Raw genomic sequence first — 21,415 nt, forward strand, 5'->3', positions numbered from 1 at the left:
AGGCTCCACCAGCTCAACACTGCCACACTGGAGACAGAGCCTCCAGCAGGGGAACCGTTGGGGGACACTGTCAAACCATACCCAAGCCACAGCAGTCGTTTTTTATCACTTCAACCTAAAAAAAAATTTTTTCATTTCCTTTTTCTCACTTTCCTCGTTTCCACCGCCCTGCATCCTACTATGTTTTGACAGATTCTGTTTTCTTTTGTGCTACTTTCACTTTGGCTTTCATTCGGGGATGTCGTCATTTTCCTTCCGCTTTTTCCTGAGCCCTGACAGCTTATGTTTTATTTCCTTTTGTTATCTTGCCATTATCTCCGTGAGCTCCTGTACCTCTCTCTGAACCTTGGCATGTGGAAACAAATGCTCCATTGAGAATTTTTGGGAGGGGGGGTCTTGTTTTGTTTTGTGTTTATCCTGGTAAATATTCTTTGTTTTCATTCGTTTCTTTGGTTGTTTCCTCTCTCTTCTCGTCCTGGCCTTCCTCTATCTGTATATAGGCTTGAGATGGTTCATTGTGGATTACTAATATTTCAATGAGGCAAACTTTCCCTGGACCAGCGATTGGAAAGAAGTTGGAGTTGGGGAGGGGCCAGGGCTGTTTCAGGGTAGCGGAATTTTCCTCCTGGCTTGGGCTGCATCTGAGCTCTGTGAGCCTTAACTCTTCTACGGCTAATGAAGAGAGGACTCCTCATAATCCCGTCCCTCTCCCGCCCTAAACCCAGGTGTCGGTGTGTGATTTTTAATCCAGTCCCAAGTCCTCTGCTTTCTGAAACCCAGACAGCTCCAGGAAGGCCCTGCACCTCTCCCCTGTGAGCCCTCCCATCTTGCTCTGGGATGTGATCCTTCCTCCCTGCTCCTCTTCGGTGGCTTCCCAATGCTGCAGGGTCAGCCTCCGTTCACTTCTCTGGGCTCATTTTCATTGCTCTACACTCTGGCCCTGGTGACCTCTTTCATTTCATTTCCTTGAAAGTCCATAGTTTCTCTGCCTCCAGGGCTTTCCCATGTGGTGCCTCTCTCTCTCTCTCTCTCTCTCTCTCTCTCTCTCTCTCTCTCTCTCTTTTAATAATTCTTTTAAAAAATTGAAACAATATTTGTAACCTTTATGGGGTACATTATGGTAATTCAATACATGTATACAAGGTATAATAATCAAATTAGGGTAATAAGATAGCCATTTTTTCAAGCATGGATCATTTTTATGTGTTGGGAACTTTGTACTCGTGGAGTCATTTTGCAATGTATCCTAGATTATTTAAAACAATAGTTCTCCTACTATGCTAGAGAAGAATCAGAAAAGACTTCCCCACTGTTTCTTTTTGTTTTGTTTTGTTTTGTTTTTTGGTACTGGGAATTGAACCCCGGAGCACTTACCACTGAGTCACATCCTCAGCCCTTTTTAATATTTCATTTAGAGAGAGAGTCTTGCTGACTTGCTTAGGGACTCCCTAAATTGCTGAGGCTGGCTTTGAACTCATAATCGTCCTGGCTGAGCCTCCAGAGCTGCTGGGATTACAGGTTTGAGCCCCACACCCCGCCCCCACTGTGTTTTACACTCCTATTGAACTTCTTCCTACTGTCTCTACTCCTTATCTCCACTATTGCATTCTGCTCTGCATGATTGACATTGGTTTCCAATGTGACATGAGGTGCTTGTCTGCGATTGGCTTATTTCCCTTAATATAGTTACCTCCAGTTCCATCCATGTTGCTGGAAATGGCAGAATTTTGTTCTTTCTTTCTTTTTTTATGGCTAAATAATATCCCAGTGTGTATATAAACCACATTCTCTATCCATTCATCCATGGAGGGGCATCTGGGTTGCCTCCATATTTTAGCTATTGTGAATAGTATTGCCATAAACATGGGAGTCCAAGTATCTTTTTGGTATAACGATTTCATCTCCTTTGGATACATACCCAGTAGTGGAATTTCTGGATCATATGGCAGTTCTGTTTTTAGTTTTTTTTTTTTTTTTTTTTTTTTTTTACGGAATCTCCATACTGTTTTCCATAGTGACTGTATTAATTTACATTCTCACCAACAATATATAAGACTTCCCTTTTCTCCGTATCCTTGCCCGCCTTTATCTCTCTGAGGATAGCCATCCTAGCTTGGGTGAGATGATATCTCATGGTGATTTTGATTTTCACTTCCCTGAAGATTAATGAGACTGAGCATTTCTTTCCTGTACCGATTGGCCATTTGCATGTCTTCTTTGTCATGTGCTCCCTCTTCCTCCTGCTCTTTGCCTGCCAGACTTCTACTCACATTCCAGATCTCAGCTGAAAAGTCATCTCCCCCAGGGGACCTCCCTGACTCCCCCAACAGGTGTTCACAGCCCTAACGATGCCCCCAGGACAGAGTCAGGACATGTGGTGCTCTAATTCCATCCAGGGGGTAACGCTGGCCATTTTATCAGTCCACCAAGTATAGTTCAGGGTGAAAGCCCAATTTCTATTTGGTTTTTGGAAATACTGACAATAGCACTGGGACCCCTTGGTGGGGACACCCAGAGTCCCTGGGCAGCCTGGGATGGAAGAGAGAGTCTTGATGAAGAGAATGGAGGAAATAATGCCAGGTGTCCCCCTTCCAAAGAAGAAGGACAGAAGCTGTTTCCTGGTATCATTTAGGCAAAACCATGGGTGCCCGCCAATGATAGGGAGCTCTCTGCAGGAAGAAGGACTAACTGAACTGCTTTCTTGAAATTGTGTTTAGTTGTGCAAATGACATTTAAACAGCACCAAAGGCAATGTTTAAAAAGCAAGAAAAGCCACTGGACTCCATCCATCTTATACATCTGATGCTCTGGAAAAAGCCCTGGACTCGGAGTCCAACAAACCAGAGTTGGGTTGGCATTCCTACCTCCCAATTACTGGCTGTGCCCCCTTGGGCAGGTTCTGTTGCCCCTCTCTGGGCCTCGTTGTCCTACCTGGAAAGGGGAACAACTCTGACCTCAGAGGGATATGGGGGGAGTTGGGAAAATCAAGTGAGATCATACGTGTGAGCTTTTGGCACGGAGTCTGACATATGGTGGGCACTTGGTAAAGTTTCTTTCTTTCTTTTTTTTTTTTTTTTAAATCAAGGCAACTGTTTTCCTTTTCTCGTATTTTCTGCCAAGCTTTCATCAAGTCCAGATGAACATTTTGCACATTGTGATCATGCTTCAAATTTAACTTTGCAATCTGCTTATAAACTTACTATTCCAAGGCGTTTGTTTCAACATTTTCATGATTATTTAATGGTGGAACGCCATGCAGTTGAACTGATATATCATTATTTATGGAACCATTCTTCTGTCCTTGGACACTGTTGAGTGTTATAAATAATTCTGTGTTGAATTCCGTATCTATGTTATTGTTGCTTTCGTTTAAGTCTCATTTGTATTTCTTCTATTGAGGGTTAACACTTCTTCCACGTTTATTTACTACTTTCATTTCTTCATTTGAATTGCCTGGTTGTAGCCTTTGTCAGCTATCTCTTAGCAACTCAGACATTTTTGTATGGACATGTGTGGAATCTTGACATAACGTTGACGCTAGCCATTTGCCATCTCCCCCACTTTCAGGTGTGTTTTAATTTTAGTTATTTTTTTCTGTTACGCTAATTTTAAATGGTTCATCTTCCCATCTTGGCATTTGTAGTTGCTTTGAGTTTGTGCGACAAATATCGTGAGGACATCTGATCTGCATGGGATGGGCATGAAAGAGTGCTGGGTTAAAGGTCACCCTAGGTTCTGATTTCCAGGGGCTCAGTTTTGTTGGGGATACAGACATAATGTTGCCCTGATAAGCGCTAGAACAGTAAGAATATCAGCAGCAACGATAGATACCAAGCTTTCTCTGTTCCACTCCCACCCTCAGGACTTGCATACACCATCTCATTTAAACCTCACAACCATCCTGTGACTTATTTATCCCCATCTTGTAGAGGAGGGCAATGAGCCTCAGAATGGTCACATGGCTTATTCAAGATCTAACAGCTTAGCAAGAGCCAGGGCCACTAGCATTTGAAATCAGGTCATTCAACTTCAGAGATGGTCTTCTTGACCATTCCACTAAATGAGCTCCCCAGTGCAAGGATGTGGGGGTGGTGACAATGGTGGTGGTGGGCATGCAGTTGTACACCCAGGAAGGCTCCAGGGACAGGTGAGTCAAAGCTGAGAACTGAAGAATAAAGATGATTTCACTGTTAGGCAAGGGGTTATGGAAGAATGGGTATTCCATTAAGAAGAAACAGACCCCAAAGACATGGAGACACACCCCTGACCCCCCAGAGACTGTAAGTTGTTCAGTAGCTTCAAAGTACAGGTGGGTCTATTATCACCCCCATTTTAGTTATCCATTATTCATTGCAGGCTCCATGTTAGGTGCTGGGGATACGGAGGTGGATGAGACATTCCAGATACCTGCCTGCATGGAGTTTACAATCTAATCAGGGGAGACAGACAAGAAGGAAGATGACCTGAACATTTGTCATCCATCACTGGTAAACAATCTTAAGAATTCCTTTCTACATTTTTGGTTACCCCTGATAACTTGAGTCCTTCCTTCCCAAATCCAAAAACAGCTTCCCTTGCAGCTAGGGTGAAGGCGTGTGACCTAGTTCCTCCAATCACACCATCACCCGAGATACCATGTGCATGTACAGCTGCCAGTGGGACATCTCTTGTTGGTAGCCAAAACAGCCTGGTTCTGGAATCAGTGACGGCAGCAGCAGCTCCCCCAGGAGTCTGACGCTGCAGTGTGCAGTCTTGGAGAGGCTCCTGAAAGCTATGTTTAGAGTTTGTTTGTTTAACATCCCCCAACAAATTCCCTTTCTAGTTAAACTACCCAGAATGGACTCTGTTGTCTGCAAGCAAGAATACTTGCAAACAGGGCTGGGACTGTAGCTCAGTGGTAGAACGATTGCCTAGCACATGTGAGGCACTGGGTTGGATCCTAAGCACTGCAGAAAATAAAATAAAGGCAGGTTTACTATCTACAACTAAAAAAAAAAATACTTTCAAACAAACAAAGAAAAAAAATGTAATCTGAGAAATCTAAGAGAGATTAAGAGACTGGCCTGGGGTCTTGCAATGGTACAGCTTGTACCCAGGAGAGTGAGAATCCAAAACCAGAACTTGCACCCTGGATGTTGCCAATGGACACTCCCAGTGGGTGGGATGGGTTCTATGGGCGTTGCTCACACCCTTGGCTGATCATTCTGTCTTCCTGCTTTTAAACTCATTGTGGGCAGAACTGGGATTTTCTCTCCCCTTGTCAGGTGCACAGGCTCCAGGTGGCTGGGAGAAGCTTTTGCGCATGGCACAAATGGCCTAAGGCTCTCTATCTCTTGCATGGACTGCAGTGAGATGAGATTGTGTGTTCATAAAATGTTATTGTCATATGATTCTATATCCATCTCAGATTTAGAAATGAGTGACGGGCTGGGGGTTGGAGCCTGATGGAGCTGTCACAGGAAGAGGGAAATGGCAGAGACAATCTAAGATTGTGACCCTCAGGTCTGGGTCATCCAGCTCCAGCATATCTACCAGGCTGGCTTGGTCCTTCTGAGAGCCACATTTATGCCCTTTGACATCACTGTGAAGATTATCTGCAGGAAGGGAAATGGGCTTCTGCCACAACTCTGGATCTGTTTTAATTAAATCAGCATCTTGTCCTGGGAGACAAAACAACTTGCCAGGAACCCTGGGCCCATGGCAGGGAAGTCGATTGCACAGAAATGGTTTATCCACTGGCAGCACCAGCTTAGCAGTCTGAGATGAGAGGCGTTTTTCTGTTGGATGTATTTCTCTGCATTTTCCAAGGCTGGTGGATCAATAACTACAAACAGCTAAAATAAATTTCTGTCTCTGCTCCCTGTGCCCTCAGCTGGAGAGATGGACATCTAGATAACTTGGATTGCCATCGGGAGTTACTGCTCTGAGCTGCTGTCCATGGCCTGGCTGGATCCATTGGGGCTGCTGGGACTATTTCAGAGATGCAAAAACTGAGGCTCAGAGAGGGAACACCACAATCAGAGTCCCAGAGCCAGTGGTTGGCCTCAAGGCCTCTGCAAGTGTCGGCTGTCTGTTACTGCAAACGATGTTATTAACACTGTCAGTGTCCTGGGCCAGAGTAGTAACACTCTTTTGAGGAGCAAAGTTGCTTGCCCAAGGGCACATGGCCAGTGTGTGGCAGAGCTGGGGCAGAAGCCTGCGTGCAGATTGCGGTGCCCTTGCTCTGAGAGCTCGCCTGTCTGGGCCATGCTTTTGCACAGCACCCCCGAGAAACTAAGATTCGTGTTTCTCTGGGAGGTCCCTGGAGGGGAAAAATAGGCTTCTTCCCCATTCCAGCACCAAGGGCATCAATTCAGGCTCTGGAAGGACCTGCTCCCAAGGCTGCAGCTCTATTTTTAGCTTTGAATCCATCAACAAATGGAGCCTGGCAGAGCAGGCAACTCCTGGATGCCTGATATTAGGAGAGAAAGGGAGTATTTATTAGACGCTTCCTGTGTGTAGGGCATTATGTGAAGTGCTTCACGTGGATTATCGGCTTCAGTCTTCATAACGTTCCTATAGAGTAGCTGCAATCATCATCGTCATTTTATAAATAAGGAAAATGAAGCTCACAGAAGTTAGGGAACTTGCTTGATGCCAGGTCACTGATGAACTGCAGGGCCATGATCTGCAGGCAGATCACACACAGGCCTGTGGGCCTCTGAGTCCATGTCCTGTCTTCTTATTGTCTGCTCTAATACAGCACGGCCCTGACCACTGGGCAGTCTGGGGAGGTGCAGGGGTGGGGCAGGGAGGACATCCAGCAGATAGGAGGTGCTGTCATGCAGAGGGCAACACCAGCTCCAGATGGCTCATTGGGAAAGGTTCCTCTGTGTCACACACCAGAGCCCTGGAGTCCCCAGAGGGAGGAAGGCAGGAGGAGCATGGCAAGAGGGTGTGGCCCAAGCAGAGGCCAGGAGGTGGCTGTTTCTCTAACTGGGACAGAGTGAATAGTCTGGTGGGATCTGAGAAACAAGCAAGATGAGGCTGGGGGCATAGATCAGGGTAAGATTCCAACGATCTGGAATTCAAAAAGGCAGGGATTTTCTGAATTCTACATCCTGGAAGGATTGAGAGCACAGGAGTGACATCGTCGTGTCTGAGCTTTAGAGTGAGTGTAGAGGATGGATTCAGGGGAGAGATTGTGACGTCTAGATTGCAACTAGTGATAATAGTTGGTGTCTAATGAGTACCTACTATGTGTGTTGGGCTTCATGTTAGGTGCTTTTCAGAGTTATCACCTAATACCCACAGCAGGTGCTCAACCTATTTGGAAGCTATTATTATTCCTCTTTTACAGAGGATGAAACTGATGCTTTGAGGATCAAGTGACTGTCCAGGCTACGAGACTGGAATTGGAGTCAGGTTGATTCCAAAGATGTTACGCTGACCAGATGGGAGAGTGTGTACTAAAACAGTCTCAGGCAAAAGAGGGTTTATCTGAAGTACAGAAATGGAGGAGATAAGCTAGGCTTCAAAGGCGATAGAGAGGCAGACTTTGTTTTGTTTTGTCCTTTAGATAAGTTTGTTCACATACTGAGAGGGTGGCTGTGACATCACTCTAGTCACAAAGCTTTTCTGAGCTACAGCACAGACTCCACCAGGGGAAAGGGCACTGCCTCTTCAGGGCAGTGGCTGAGAGAGGTAGAAAAAGGCAGGGTCCAAAGTCCAGAATGTTCAGCTGCTCTGAGGTCCCAGAGGCACAGCCAGGGCTCAGGGGTCTAGTGGCAAGTGGCAGGGGTGAGTGGAAGGAAGGGGTCAGTCTCAAGTGCTTCCAAAAACTGACATGGGCAGGGGGTTAAAGGTCTCCAAGAAGGGAGGAAATATAACACACACACACACACACACACACACACACACACACACACTTATGGGTGTAAGTAAAAATGCCAGAGACAGAGGGGCCAATTCAAAGACCTCCAATGGCCAAAACAGAATCATTTGAGCAAGAAAATGAACTAGAATTATATTACAACCCAAAATATAAACAAATATCAGCTAGGTTTGGGAGCACATGCCTATAATCCTACTCAGGAAGCTGAGGCAGGAGGATCACAAGTTCAAAGCCAATCTCTGCAACTTAGTGAGATCCTGTCTTAAAATAAAATAGAAGCTGGGTGTGGTGGCACATGCCTGTAATCCCAGCAACTTGGGAGGCTGAGGCAGGAGGATTGCAAGTTCAAAGCTAGTCTCAGCAACTTAGAGAGACCCTGACTCTAAATAAAATATTAAAAGGGCTGGAGATGTGGCTCAGTGGTTAAGCACCACTGGGTTTAATCTCTGATCTCAAAATAAATAAACAAATAAAATAAAATAGGAAAGGGCTAGGATGTAGCTAGAATGCTTGTTTAGCATGTTCAAGGTCCTGAGTTCAATCCCTAGCACCAAACATAGATAAATAAATAAACAATCTATGAATGTTGGACTGGGGATGTAGCTCAGTTTTAGAATGCTTGTTTAGCATGCATCAGGCCCTGAGTTTGATCCTCAGCACTGGAAAAAAAAATCCATGGATCCATACACATATAAATGACTGATAAATTATATAAATAAAAGATTGAGGAGGGACAGATCTCCTATGCAAAGAGGTGGCACATAAATGCCCTCCACTTAAGTAGCGACCTCTTCCCTAGAGTTTGGTATGGAAAGCAGGGGAGATGGGAGAAGAGCAGCCCTTTCAGAGCAGAAATCTGGCAAACACTACCTAGGTGACCCAGATGGGCATACCAGTGATGTCACATAGCTCTCCTGTGTGTCCATGCAGTGCTGGCTCTGGCACAGGACCACTTTTCATTGGCACAGGCATATCCACCAGCAGCAGATGCTCCAGCTTCCTCCTGACTGTGCTGTCCACATTCCAGCAGGATGAAGACCACGAGCCCCAGAGCATCTGTCCATCTTCTCAGCTCAGCAGCACAGAGGTGCAGGGAATCCAGAAGTGCACCCATGATGAGAGGGGTCTCCAGAGGGCTCTGTCAGAAGCACAATGTCTGGGAGATGTGATAGTGATCTGCACCTACAAGTTGGCAATGCCCAGTGGCAGCAGGCATGACCTTGAATGCAAAGGAGCAACAGCATCTAGGGGAGTCTCCAAGGGGTCAGAAGCTCCAGGTGCTGGTAGTCCTGGGGTGCAGACGTGTTCATCTTTAGGTGGGGACTGAGCCCCAGGGTGTGAAGCTGCGTATCCTGTGTTCCCAAGCCTCATGTCTGGGGCTTCAAGGGTCTGCTTCTGATTTTCTAGTGCATGAGACTGACAACCACAAACATGTCCTTCAGTGAACGAGGGAACCTGGGAGGCACCGCCATCACTCACTTATTTTCAGTAGCTTTTCATTTGGGTAAAACTCAGTTTTCTCTTTTCTGGAAATCTCCTCTACATGACTCTGCTGTGGACCTCTCCTTCCTTTTGTTATTAAGCTTCTTGCTCGGTTTCTTCTGTCGCTTCTCTATTGTCCTCTCTCCCTACCACCATCCCTCTGGGGTTTCAGCCACTTCAAGATGGGCCCTTTCCTAGTCTTTAGGTTTTCAGGCTTTTCTGTAGCAACTGATACAGAAAACATACAGCAACTGGAAACATAAAATTTATTTCTACTTCTGAATTTAAAAGAAATACAGCAAAAATGGCCTGCTTATTGCAGGAAGGAAGAAAGAAAAAGAGGGGAGAAAAAAGGAAGGAAGGAAAGAGAAAGAAGAGAGTCAGAGATGGGTCAGTAAGCAACCTGACCATAGCATGTGCTCGGGAGGATGTGGATCTGCTGGGTTCTCGCACGCTGCTCACGGCAGTGTGAACGGGCAGTCACTGGGCATTTGTAAAGTCCTATAGCCTTCAGTCCAGGTCACCTTCCCTCAGCTTCCCTTCCAATTTAAGTCCCAGGTACAGTTCTGACTCACTCTATGCCGAGAGGTCCCCACTCACCACAAGCTGCACACCTCTCTGGGGATGGGTTGGAGGTGGGGACTCAGCCCACGTCCAAGCCCAGTCTGGAAGTGTGGGGAAGTCAGCACTCCAGGGACAGCACTTGGCCAATGAGGCTCAGAGCCCAGAGATAAATGCATGGGTCATCCATCCTTTAGGCCCACAATTCCCGGAATCAATCCCCCAGCATTGACCTTGATCTCATCGGTGCCTCACTGTCCCTGATACCTCACTTCTATTTCTGGGATTATTTTCCAAATAAAATGTTTACATGTTAGACTTTATCTCCAGCTCTGCTTTAGGGGTTCCTAAACTGAGCCAACTGAGATCCAGCAATTTCAATCCTAGGCTTCAAATGCAAGAGAAACTCTTACCACATACTTCAGGAGATACATTCTAGAATGTTCTGATTAGCAAAAAACAAAAAAGCAAGCAAACAAACAAACACTCCAGAAATAATCCAGATAATCCCTGAAGAAAACAGACATGTACATTTTGGAGCAACATACAATGGAATAGTGTACAGTCGTCAGAATGAATGTGATGTGGCTACATGCAATGACATGTATGGAATTTAGCAATATGATTTTGAGTGGCAAAAGTAAATCCCCAAAATACCACATTAAACAGAGTATCCTTTTAATAAAAACTGAACACTAGAAAAAACATATACCTTAGGGAAACAGAGATAGGTATGATAAAACTACATAAAAAGGAAAACAAAAGAACAGTGAACAGATTCATAGGAGTCACTTTGGGTGGATGAAAGTGGGGAGGATCTTATTAGTAGATGTAAGTTCTTACCAGTAATTTATTTTTCATAATGAGCAGTGGTTCCATGGATATTTTTTATATTATAAAAATAAACATATGAATACACAAATTCATAAACAATTTAAGGAAGGACTAACATTGAGAATTGGACCAACATTGAGGATGTGTACTGTATACCCAAAGATTATGATAAGTCTAATTCTATGTACTTAAAAACAACAAAAAGTAAAAAACGGAAAAACACATAAAGTTGCAATAAAGAAATAAAAATTTCTACTCTGAGATAACCCTTGTCAACGTTTAATGAATGCCTTGTAACTTTTTTTCTATGAATAAATAGCTCTATGTGTTGTCCGTAAAATTGAGATGATACTATGGATAGTTTTTAAAAACTTAAGAAGTTTTAAGTCATTTACATATTAATTGTAGAACAAAGAAAAATACAGAAAAGCAAAAGAGAGGAAAAGAGAAGCACTTAGATCCACTGTCAGCGTTTGGTGCATATCCTTCTGTTCTTTTCCTATGCTAAGCATCACAGTATGAATCTCTCAAAACATTACCTCTCTCCATCTTACAACTCTTAAAATAGTACTGTGCAGCAGAGAAGTCTGGAAAACATTCTACCAAGTGGTGAAGGTCAATATCACCTGTGGCTGTAACATGGCCCCCCCACCACAGGATGTCCCACTGTGGGATTCTTTTTGAAAACCTCTAAGACCAGTTTCATCAGAAAAATGACAAGGAAGCCCTAATTGAGCAACACTTTGCAAAATACCTGACCAGTACTCCTCAAAACAGTCAAGGTCATGAAGAACAAGGAATGACATGGAGACTGTGCAGACCACAGAAGACTAAGGAGAAAGGAGGCTAAATGTCACGTGGTGCCCAGTACTGGAGCCTGGATCAGGAAGAGGGCATGAGGCTGGGGTACGTGAAATCCAAATAAAGCCTGGGGTTGAGCAAATGGTGACATACCAGTGTTGGTCTCTTAGTTGTGACTAATGTACCATGGAAACAAGGTTGGGGAAACAGGTGGGGAGGATATGGAATTCTTATGCATATTTGCAACTTTCCTGTCAACCTAAAATTATTTCAAAATCATATATTAGGCCCAGCGCAGTGGCGCATGTCTGTAATCCCAGCGGCTTTGGAGACTGAAACAGGAATATCCCAAGTTCAAAGCCAGCCTCAGCAAAAGCGAGGCACTAAGCAACTCAGTGAGACCCTGTCTCTAAATAAAATACAAAATAGGCCTGGGATGTGGCTCAGTGGTTGAGTGCCCCTGAGTTCAATCTCTGGTACCAAAAAAAAAAGGAAAAGAAATCATCCATTAGGGGGAAACACTCTTTCCTTGGGTTTCATGTAGCTCTGCCACTGTTTTCTTCCTACCTCTCTGCTTGCCCCTGTGGATATGTTTTCGTACTTGATAAACGACAGCCACCACCTTAGGCAGGGAAATTGAAGTGGCCAATGAGGCAGGGCCCATCTAGTTCCTGTCCAGAGCAGGGGCTTTGGATGGAGTTGGACTTGAGACTAGTCACCACTCCTGCTTCTCCCCAGCAGCCTGATCCCAGGAGCCTCAGCTTTCCTTCCCTGTAAAGCAAGCGAGGATGCCCACCTTAGAGCGTGGAGTGAACGATAAATGAACATATACAGAACGTCCTGACCCGTAGGAAATGCCACTAAAAAGGAACTATCTGATACGTGGGTCACTTCTGCAACCTTCCACACAGTCTCTCCATCTCTAGTTTTGCCTTTTCCACAGAAGGATTTTTTTTTTTTTTGGTGTGTGTGTGTGTGTGTGGTGCTGGGGATTGAACCTAGGACCTTGTGCGTGCAAGGTAAGCACTCTACCATCTGAGCTATATCCCAGCACACCACTGAAGGAGTTTAATATAAGAAGATACTAGGTAAATCCTGGTGACAATCTGAAATAAGTGTTGACTATAAAAATATATATATATATATATACACACACACACACACACACACACACAGTTTTTTGGGGGGCCTGGGAGTATTGGGGATTGAACTCAGGGATACTCTACCACTGAGACCCATCCCCAGTCCTTTTTATTTTTTATTTTGAGAAAAGGTCTTGCTAAGTTGCTGAGACTGGCCTTGGACTTGTGATCTTTCTGCCTCAGCCTCCCAAGGAGTTGGGATCACAAGCATGAGACACTGAATCCAGCTCAGAATAATTTTTATGTCTGTTAAAAGAAAGAAAGAAAAAAGCTGAAACTAAAATAGCAAAGGAATGGAGGTGGTGCCTTCGGGGGTAAGGGGATGGAAATGTTTGAAAGAAATAGACTTACTTGGGAGAAGAACAAAAATGACAATTTAGACTTTCTTGGAGAAATATAGATTTAAGTACATATGTAGAGCAACTGTGTAAAATTAGAAATGAAGAAACATAATTTCCCATGTGATCAAGAAAATAAAGGAGATAAGTATAAATTGATACATCCTTAGCAGGCAAAAGGGGCCACAAAGGAAGGGAATTTGTGATAAGAAGTGTGAAAAACAACATCAGAAACAAGAACAAATATATCAGTAGTCACAATAATACGTGGAGGTTACACACACCGCAGGTGAGAGCCTGAGATGCTCTGACTGGGTTTCTAACATCAAACTACCATATGTGCCATTTGTAAGAGTCATAGTGAAAAGCCAAATAACCCACCAAGACTGAACATCAGAAAAATTAAACATGGTAAATGCAGACCAAAGGAAGAAGCAAACCAACATTAATATCAGAAAATCTAAATTAAATCAAAAGAACATTAAGAGAGGGGGGATAGTGGAGAATGGGATAGACAGCAGAATACATCAGTCACTAGAAAGGCAATTTGTAAATCAATGGAAATGTAACTGATGTGACACAGCAATCTGTATACGGGGTAAAAATAGGAGTTCATAACCCACTTGAATCAATCTGTGAAATATGGTATATTAAGAACTATGTAATGTTTTGAACAACCAACAATAAAAAAAAAAAAAAAGAACATTAAGAGGAAGAGAGAGGAACATTGGGCTCATGAAAGTTTACAATCCTCCAGAAAGATGCAGAGACGGGTGGATTTGTATGCTTCAGAAAAGGTGCTTGGAAAGATATAAAGCAGGAACTTAGAGACATAAAGGAAAAAATTGACAAGTTCACAATAATGATGTGAGGCGTTAAAAACTTGCCACCGAGAAAACCGATCCAGTCGATTAAAACATAATTTAAAATATTGTAGAGAATAATGAGGACTGACTCCCGCCCGCATTCAGTCCCACAACTCAGAGTGCTTCCTGCACAGTGGAGGATGGGAGGGAGGGGAAGCTGTTTTCCAGACGTCCTTATGACGGGGCCTGTAGCTGGGGGCAGCTTCCCCCTCTTAATACAAGATCTGAAAGGCAGATTTGAGGCATTGACCACTGCCCTTTTCCTTAGGCCACTGCTGCTTCCAAGCACAATCTACAGCCACTGAGTTTATAGCCTCAATGTTTGTCCCCAGTGCTGTGGACGTTGGGGGCATGCAGTGTTCACATCTGGATCTTTGTATTGTCACCACAGGGACACTTGTCAACATGGTTCCAGTGGTGATATTCTTGGGCTCAGCCCAATGTACCTCTACAGGGAGTCCACTCTTGCATTTGAGGAACACACAATGCCCTATATTAAACCTCATTTTGCTTAAAATACCTAGAGCAGTTTCTTTTCCATAAAAATACACTGATTTTTATTGATTTAAGTTACCAGAGATTGCATTTTACATTAAGTTACCATAGACTACAGATTGAAAAACGTGATTTAAAAACTTGAGTTAATATAGAGAGACAATAAAAGCTTACACTATTAAGCTGATAATGTACTTATTTTTCAAGCACACAACAAACAGTGACAATGTATCACAACAAACAGTGACAATGTATCACAACAAACAGTGACAATGTATCAGATCAGAGAGGAAATTTTAAGAATTCTCAAGAAGAATCAGTGTTTTATAGATCATTTTATCTGACTGCAATTCAACTTTTTAATTTAAATTTTTTTAAAAAAATTGACAGTTAAATACAAACTTCTAAATTATTCATGAATCAGAGAGTAAATTATAGTGGAAATTATAAAATATTTACAATTGAGTGACAATAAGAACTCCACCTTTACTTATTCAAGTCTTATAGGCTCTAACTCAAGAAAGACTTAGGGAAAAATGTACAGCATTAAATGAATTAATTATAAACAAGCTGGGTGGCACACACCTACAACGAAGTGACTCTGGAGGCTGAGGCAGGAGGGTTACAAGCTCAAAGTCAGCCTGGGCAATTTAATGAGGTCCTATATTTAAAAATAATAAAAAAATATTATAAATGAGGTGAGGATTCAGGTCAAGAAAGAATGAAAAAAATAAAAGTAAACCAAAGGAAGTGGAAGAGAGTAAATAAGAAAGGTAAGAACAGAAGATAATGAAATAGAAAATACAACAACGATAAAAAAACAGAGATAACAAATGATAAAAAAAATCTAATTCTTTGAAAAAGAAAACCCTAGAAAGACTGACCAAGAGAGAGAAAGAGAAAGTGAGCAGGAAAGAATTGACAGGACTAGGAATAATTAGGGGAAAATAACTCTGATACAATGAAGATATTTTTGGATTGTGAGATCATTTATCTCTATGCCATTAAATTTGAAAACTTAAATAAAATGATAAAGTTTAGAAAAGTATTAATTACAAAAATTGTTTAAAAAAAAGAAGTGGAACTGAAAAAACTAAAAGTCATTTAATAAGTTGAGAGGCACCCAATTGTTTTCCAGTGAATTTCTCCTGTTTGTCAGCTTTTCATAGCTATGACTGAAATAGTTGACAAGGGACAACTTAAAAGAGAAAAAGTTTAATTTGGGGCTCAAGGTTTCAGAGATTCAGTTCATGGTAGGCCAGCTCCATTGCTCTGGGCCTGAGATGGTGCAGAACATCATGGTGGAAGCTGCTCAGCTCATGGCATCCAGGAAACAGAGAGAGGGAGAGAGGGAGAGAGGGTGTGGGGATGATTGAGGACCCTGGAACAAAATATCAACCCCCAAAGCCACACCCCCAGTGACCTAAGTTCTCCAGTGACACCCTACCTGCCTACAGTTACCACCCAGTACAGCAATCCTTTCAAATTATTAATCAATCAAATAGATCAATCCACTGATTAGGTTTAAGTTTTCATGATCGAGTCATTTCACTTCTGAACATTCCTTCTTTATCTCACACATGAACTTTCAGGGGGCATCTCATATCCAAACCATAATATACACACCAAATTTTCAAGGAAAAATGCTTCCATTTAAGTCAAGAACAAGGAAAAGAAAATCTGTATTGTATACACACTGTTCCAGAGACCAGAAAAAGTGGGAAATCTACTTAATTCATATAAAGATACTACAACCTTGATAGTAAAACTAGAAAAGGCTGGGTAAGAAAATCATAATATCAGCTTATCTTTCTTAAAAATATAGATGCAAAATCCTGACTTATATGTTTCAAATTAAATGTAGCAGTATTTTAAAAAACAACATGTCATACTTAAGCAGGAGTTCTATGAGGAATGCAATGATGAATTGACATTAGAAAATTCTATCAAGGTATGTTATCATATTAATCAATTTAAGCAGAAAACTATCAAAAGATATGAGGAAACATAAAATTCAAGAACCATTAAAACAATAAAATTAAATACAATATAATAATTAAATACAATAAAATTCAAGACCAATTAATGAGAAAAAATTCAATAACTTAATAGGAGAAAGGAACTTTCTTAACCTAATGTGTATTTACCAAAAAGTTTATAGCAAAAAATAATATCTATGAAACTTTAAAATTGCTTCCATTTAAGTCAAGAACAAGACAAAGATTCCCATGCAGCTATTCATTACTGTACCAAAAGTTCTAAACAATGCAATAAGACAAGAAAAATAAATATGGCTTATAAGGATTGATGCAATCTACCCAAAAGATATAAATGAGAAGGAATAATAGGAATCTGATACAACACAAGATGGAATTGTCATTATTTATAGACCATCTGACCATATAGATACACACACTTTAAAAAGGATCAGTAGACAAATTACTAGAATTAATAAGAGAATTCAGGAAAATTTCTTGATGCAAGGTCAACAAAATAAATTGCCTTCCTTTACATTGGTAACAACCTTGAAACCAATTAACAAAGCAACAATAAATATGAAGTGCAGACTAACTGAATAAAAACATGCAATATTTTGATGAAGAAAATTTATAAAAATGAAGACCTGAAAGAATGGACAGAAATATATCTTATTCATAGATGAGAAGACAGTATTAAAAATTTTGAATTAAGCCTCTAATCTGTAAATTCAATGAAATTAGAATAGAAATCCCAATAGAATTATTCAGGGAAGTTGGTAAAATGGTTGATTCTACAGTTCGTATGGAAGAACACATGTAGATAGATAGTTAAGACAATTAAGAAAAGTAGGAACCAATACAGGTGGGTGGGTAGAGCTTGCTCCCCAGATTTAAAGATATATCACAATTCCATGGAATTAAAACAATAGTATATTGGTCAGGAACAGACAAATTGACTAATGGAACAGATAACTAAGAAGTAAATTCACGTATTAAAGGGAACCAGGTATACAGCATAGTTGTCATGATATGTCAATGGAACAAACAACTAACAATAGAGTGAAAGGCATTGGGCCAGAATCTAGGCAAAACCATATATTTTATTATTATTTTTTGTACCAGAGGGGCTTAACCAATGAACCACATCTCCAAACCTTTTTTTTTTTTTTTTTTGTATTTTAATTCTTAGAGACAGGGTCTCACTGTGTTGCTTCGGGCCTAAGTTGCTGAGGCTGGCTTTGAACTCCTGATCTTGCTTCAGCCTCCCTAGCAGCTGGGATGTCAGGTGTGTGCCACCTGCCTGTCACTTATTTCCTCAGTGCAGTAATTATGGTTATTGGTGATAATGAATCTCAATTCTCACTTCATTTGTGACCCTGAGAGTCAGATCATGACAAATTTCAATATGGACAACCGTATAATTTTTTTTAATAAAATTTATTTTCTAGGGGCTGGGGATGTGGCTCAAGCGGTAGCGCGCTCGCCAGGTGTGCGTGGGGCCCGGGTTCGATCCTCAGCACCACATACAAACAAAGATGTTGTGTCCGCTGATAACTGAAAAATAAATATTGAAATTCTCTCTCTCTCCTCTCTCTCTCACTCTCTCTTTTAAAAAAAATCATATTCTAGAATGATTTTTGGACTTACAGAAAAAATGTGAAGATAACTACGAAGAATTTCCATATACCCCACAGTTTCCCTTATTACTATCATCATAGTGTTTTTATTTGACATTGGATTGAGATACATCTGTATTGATCAAATTCATTCAGTCTAACTGTGGTGTAGTATCCCATGGGCCTGGAAGATTTCAGGGTCCCGGGGGCACGAAGGTATTCAGTGCTAGTGAGTTCAGCCCCCTCACTGAGGCCCACCAGACCCCTGGTTCCATAGCGAAAGTGTTTCCATAATTTAATGTGAGGAACGTCATTTGGTTCTCAGTGTTAAGAATCAGTCTATAGGTGAATAATGGCAAATTGAATTATCTTTACAAGATAGAATGTAAAGGTTATGAGTCTCAGGGATGCAAAAGTAAAGGTTTAGTTGATAGAAGGTGGCAGAAGTGGAGAGGGAATATCAAGAGTCAAAACATGGAATATAAAGAAGAAACAGACACTTAGGATTATCCTCAGGGATAACAGAAACCATAGAAAAGCTAGAAATGTAAATATTAAAAATTAAAAATTGGGAGGAGAAAGGGGAATGAGCAGTTACTTAAATCACCACATCAGAAGTCAATAAATATTAACCCAGTGCGGGTCACAGGCCTGTGTAATCTTAGGGGCTGCGGAGGCTGAGGCAGGAGGATCTTAAGTTCAAAGCCAGTCAGCAATTTACCGAGGCATTGAGCAATTTAAGGGCGGGCAGGTCCGGCCCTCCATGAGGTGGTCTCCCTTCTCTCAAAAATAAAATAAAATAAAATAAAATAAAATAAAATAAAATAAAATAAAATAAAAGGGCTGGTGATGTGATAGTGGTTAACCGTCCCTGGGTTCAATCCCTGGTACCAAAAAAAAAAAAAAAAAGTCAAAAAATACTGTTAAAGTGGATAATTTTAGTAATAGAGGCATAAGTATATCGTTCACAATTATGAAATCAAGCAAACTAAAACAATATCCACGGTTAAAAAAAAGTTTGTTCCCTAAGGTTGGACTTGAATGGGCACATTGCTAGCTACATAAATTATATTTGAAATAATATTAGAATAAATAATTAAGCAAAAAAATCTAGGTCTGATTTTTATATTCCCCCAGGGGCTCAGGCACTGTCACTCCGTCAACACCAAACGATCGGGTTTAAACTCAGTAGGCGCGTAAAGCCATTCAGCGACTGGTACCCCTGGCGCATGCGCCCATCAACCCTGCCCTGGAGGATTGGCACCTCCTCCGGGAAGCCCTCCTGAGGGAGGGCGCGCCCTCTGCTGGGACCGCAACGCCAGCACCCCCAGGAGAGCCGTCTTTTGTGCCTCACCAAGGACTCCGCCCCCAGCCTGCTGCAAGGCGGGGCTCTCCCACTTCACGTGACCCCGGTTGGGGGGTGTAGCTGGAGGAGCGGGAACAGGTGAGAACCGCTGGACCTGTTGGGCCAGGGTTCAGTGGACGGTGGGGGACTGTCCAGGTCAGGCCTGGGAAACTGGCTGGGGGTCTATCAGAATGGGACGGAAGGGAGCGCTGGGGAGGGGTGATGGGTATGAACCCTGCTCTGTCTGCGCCATGTGGGGTGATTTAGAGCTGGGCGTTTGGTTTGGGAGAGAATGCCGGCTCTTGGCTTCCTTAGGAATCTGCCAGGGCGAAATGAAATAGTGCATATGAGCCATTAGTAGCAATGGATATTACTATCTCCCGCTTAAACAGAAGTGTAAGCTCCCAGAGAGGGCGAGTCCACGGCTGCTGTAGCAGCTCCCGTGGGAGGCAGCCCCCCCCCCCCCCCCCACACACACCCAGAGCACCAAGTCCAGCTGGAGTGCTTGATCCCTGGAGGGTTCCCCTCCAGACCTTGGAGTGGGCCGGACCTGGAAAGGAGGCTACCAACCAGGTTCCCATAGGCCTGGTCCCCTGAGGTGGTCTCCCTTCTCTGTCTCCACACAGGCCCTTGTCTTCCTTTGGCCCTGCCAGGTGAACAGACATGTCACAGGTGGGGGATGCAGAGGGCTCCAGTGCAGAGGATCCTGTTCTCCATCCCCAACACAGATGTGGGGACTTCCAGAAGGACATGGCAGGAACCATCCCCATGCCAGACCTAAAATCAGAGGCCCAGGTTTGGGCTTGGAGCAGGAAGAGGGGCCTCATGGAGGGGTCCCATCCAGGTGCCAGCTCCCAGGCTGGAAGTGCTTCTGAGGCAAGCTTGGAGGTTTTGGAGCTGCCAGCTTTGGAGCAGGGCCAAGATTCCAGGCCTGGCCCCAGGCTCCACGTGCAGCTGCCCCCAGTGCCTGCTCAGGGGAGTGCTCAGCCCCCCAAGAGGCTCCAGGTTTCCCTGCATGACATCTTACATCCCAGATGCCTCTGTAGCACGTCACCAGGTCTCCCGAAGAGAGCACAGGTGGGCAGAGAGAGGCTGACAGGAGTGGAAGGGGCCAGCAGCCCCAGGCCCAGGGAGGTGGGAGATGAAGACACGGGCTCTCCAGGGTGTGATGGGAGAAACCCCACACTCAACAAAGAGGCGCCCCCTGGAAGGGGCCTTCCATCCTCACCAGGCCCTATGAGGTCACGAAGAAAAAGCAGGAAATGTAGGGCCTTTTCCAAAGGTAGGAAAGGGGCTGATGGCTTCTTGTGGCTTGATCAGAGCCCTGGTGGGGACAGCCCATCTGTGGGAGGCTCCCCCCAAGGTGCTGACCTGGAGTCCTTGGGGGGCCCCTGCAGGCCTCCCTCTCCCAAGGACGCTGGGCCTGGAGATCCAGTTGGAAGTTGGGCTGCGCAGGCCTCAGGGGCAGAGAAGTATGGACACTTGCCTGCTGCTGGGTACCAGGTCCAGCCAGGCAGCCCCCACGGCTCTGTTGGGTTCCCAGAGCCCTTTGGAGAAGAGTCCCTCAGGCCCACTGCACAGGACCTTCTGCTGAACCCTGTGCTGTGTCTGGAAGTGCCAGGGGGGACTTCCACAGAGCAGCAGGAAGCAGAGCACCTGCTGGGGGCTGGCACTGAGAACCAGGAGGAGCTGGAGGCCAAGGCCCAGCCAGCACCCGGGGAGAGGCTAGGGTGGGAACTTGCTACCCCTGCCAGTGCCTGTTCCAGCTCCCCAGAGAGCCTGGACATCTTCAGCTCCTCCCTGGAGTCCGCCACCAGCAAGGCTGACATAGGCCCCCTCAAGGGGCAGAGAAGGCTAAGGAGAGGTCCCGCATTCGGTGCCCAGGAGCACAACACAGATACACGCTCAGACCACCCCTGCCAGGATGAGCCAGAGGAAGCCAGCCCAGGAGGCTGCCCCAGACTGGTAAGTTGAATCTAAGAATTTGAATAGGAAGGGCCAGGCCACCTCTTCACACGATGCTTGGCGGTAGAATCCAATAGGGCGAAGCTAGATGGACTCTTTTTTTTCAATTTTTTAGATA

The 21,415-nt window shown here is 43.7% G+C and overlaps 1 protein-coding gene across 1 annotated transcript in view; it reads left to right on the forward strand.

Annotated features, from left to right (window-relative positions):
* The window catches only part of SPOCD1 (SPOC domain containing 1), a 64,907-nt gene that overhangs the window by 21,324 nt on the left and 22,168 nt on the right, over positions 1-21,415 (forward strand). Inside the window, exons 2-3 of the mRNA XM_081306917.1 lie at positions 19,125-19,431; positions 19,959-21,297. Coding sequence (XP_081163043.1) covers positions 19,996-21,297 — 1,302 coding nt within the window. The 5' untranslated portion in view covers positions 19,125-19,431; positions 19,959-19,995. The remainder of the gene's footprint in view (positions 1-19,124; positions 19,432-19,958; positions 21,298-21,415) is intronic.

This window comes from Spermophilus citellus, assembly GCF_964194105.1.
Source record: "Spermophilus citellus genome assembly, chromosome: 9".
NCBI classification, from domain to species: Eukaryota; Metazoa; Chordata; class Mammalia; order Rodentia; family Sciuridae; genus Spermophilus; species Spermophilus citellus.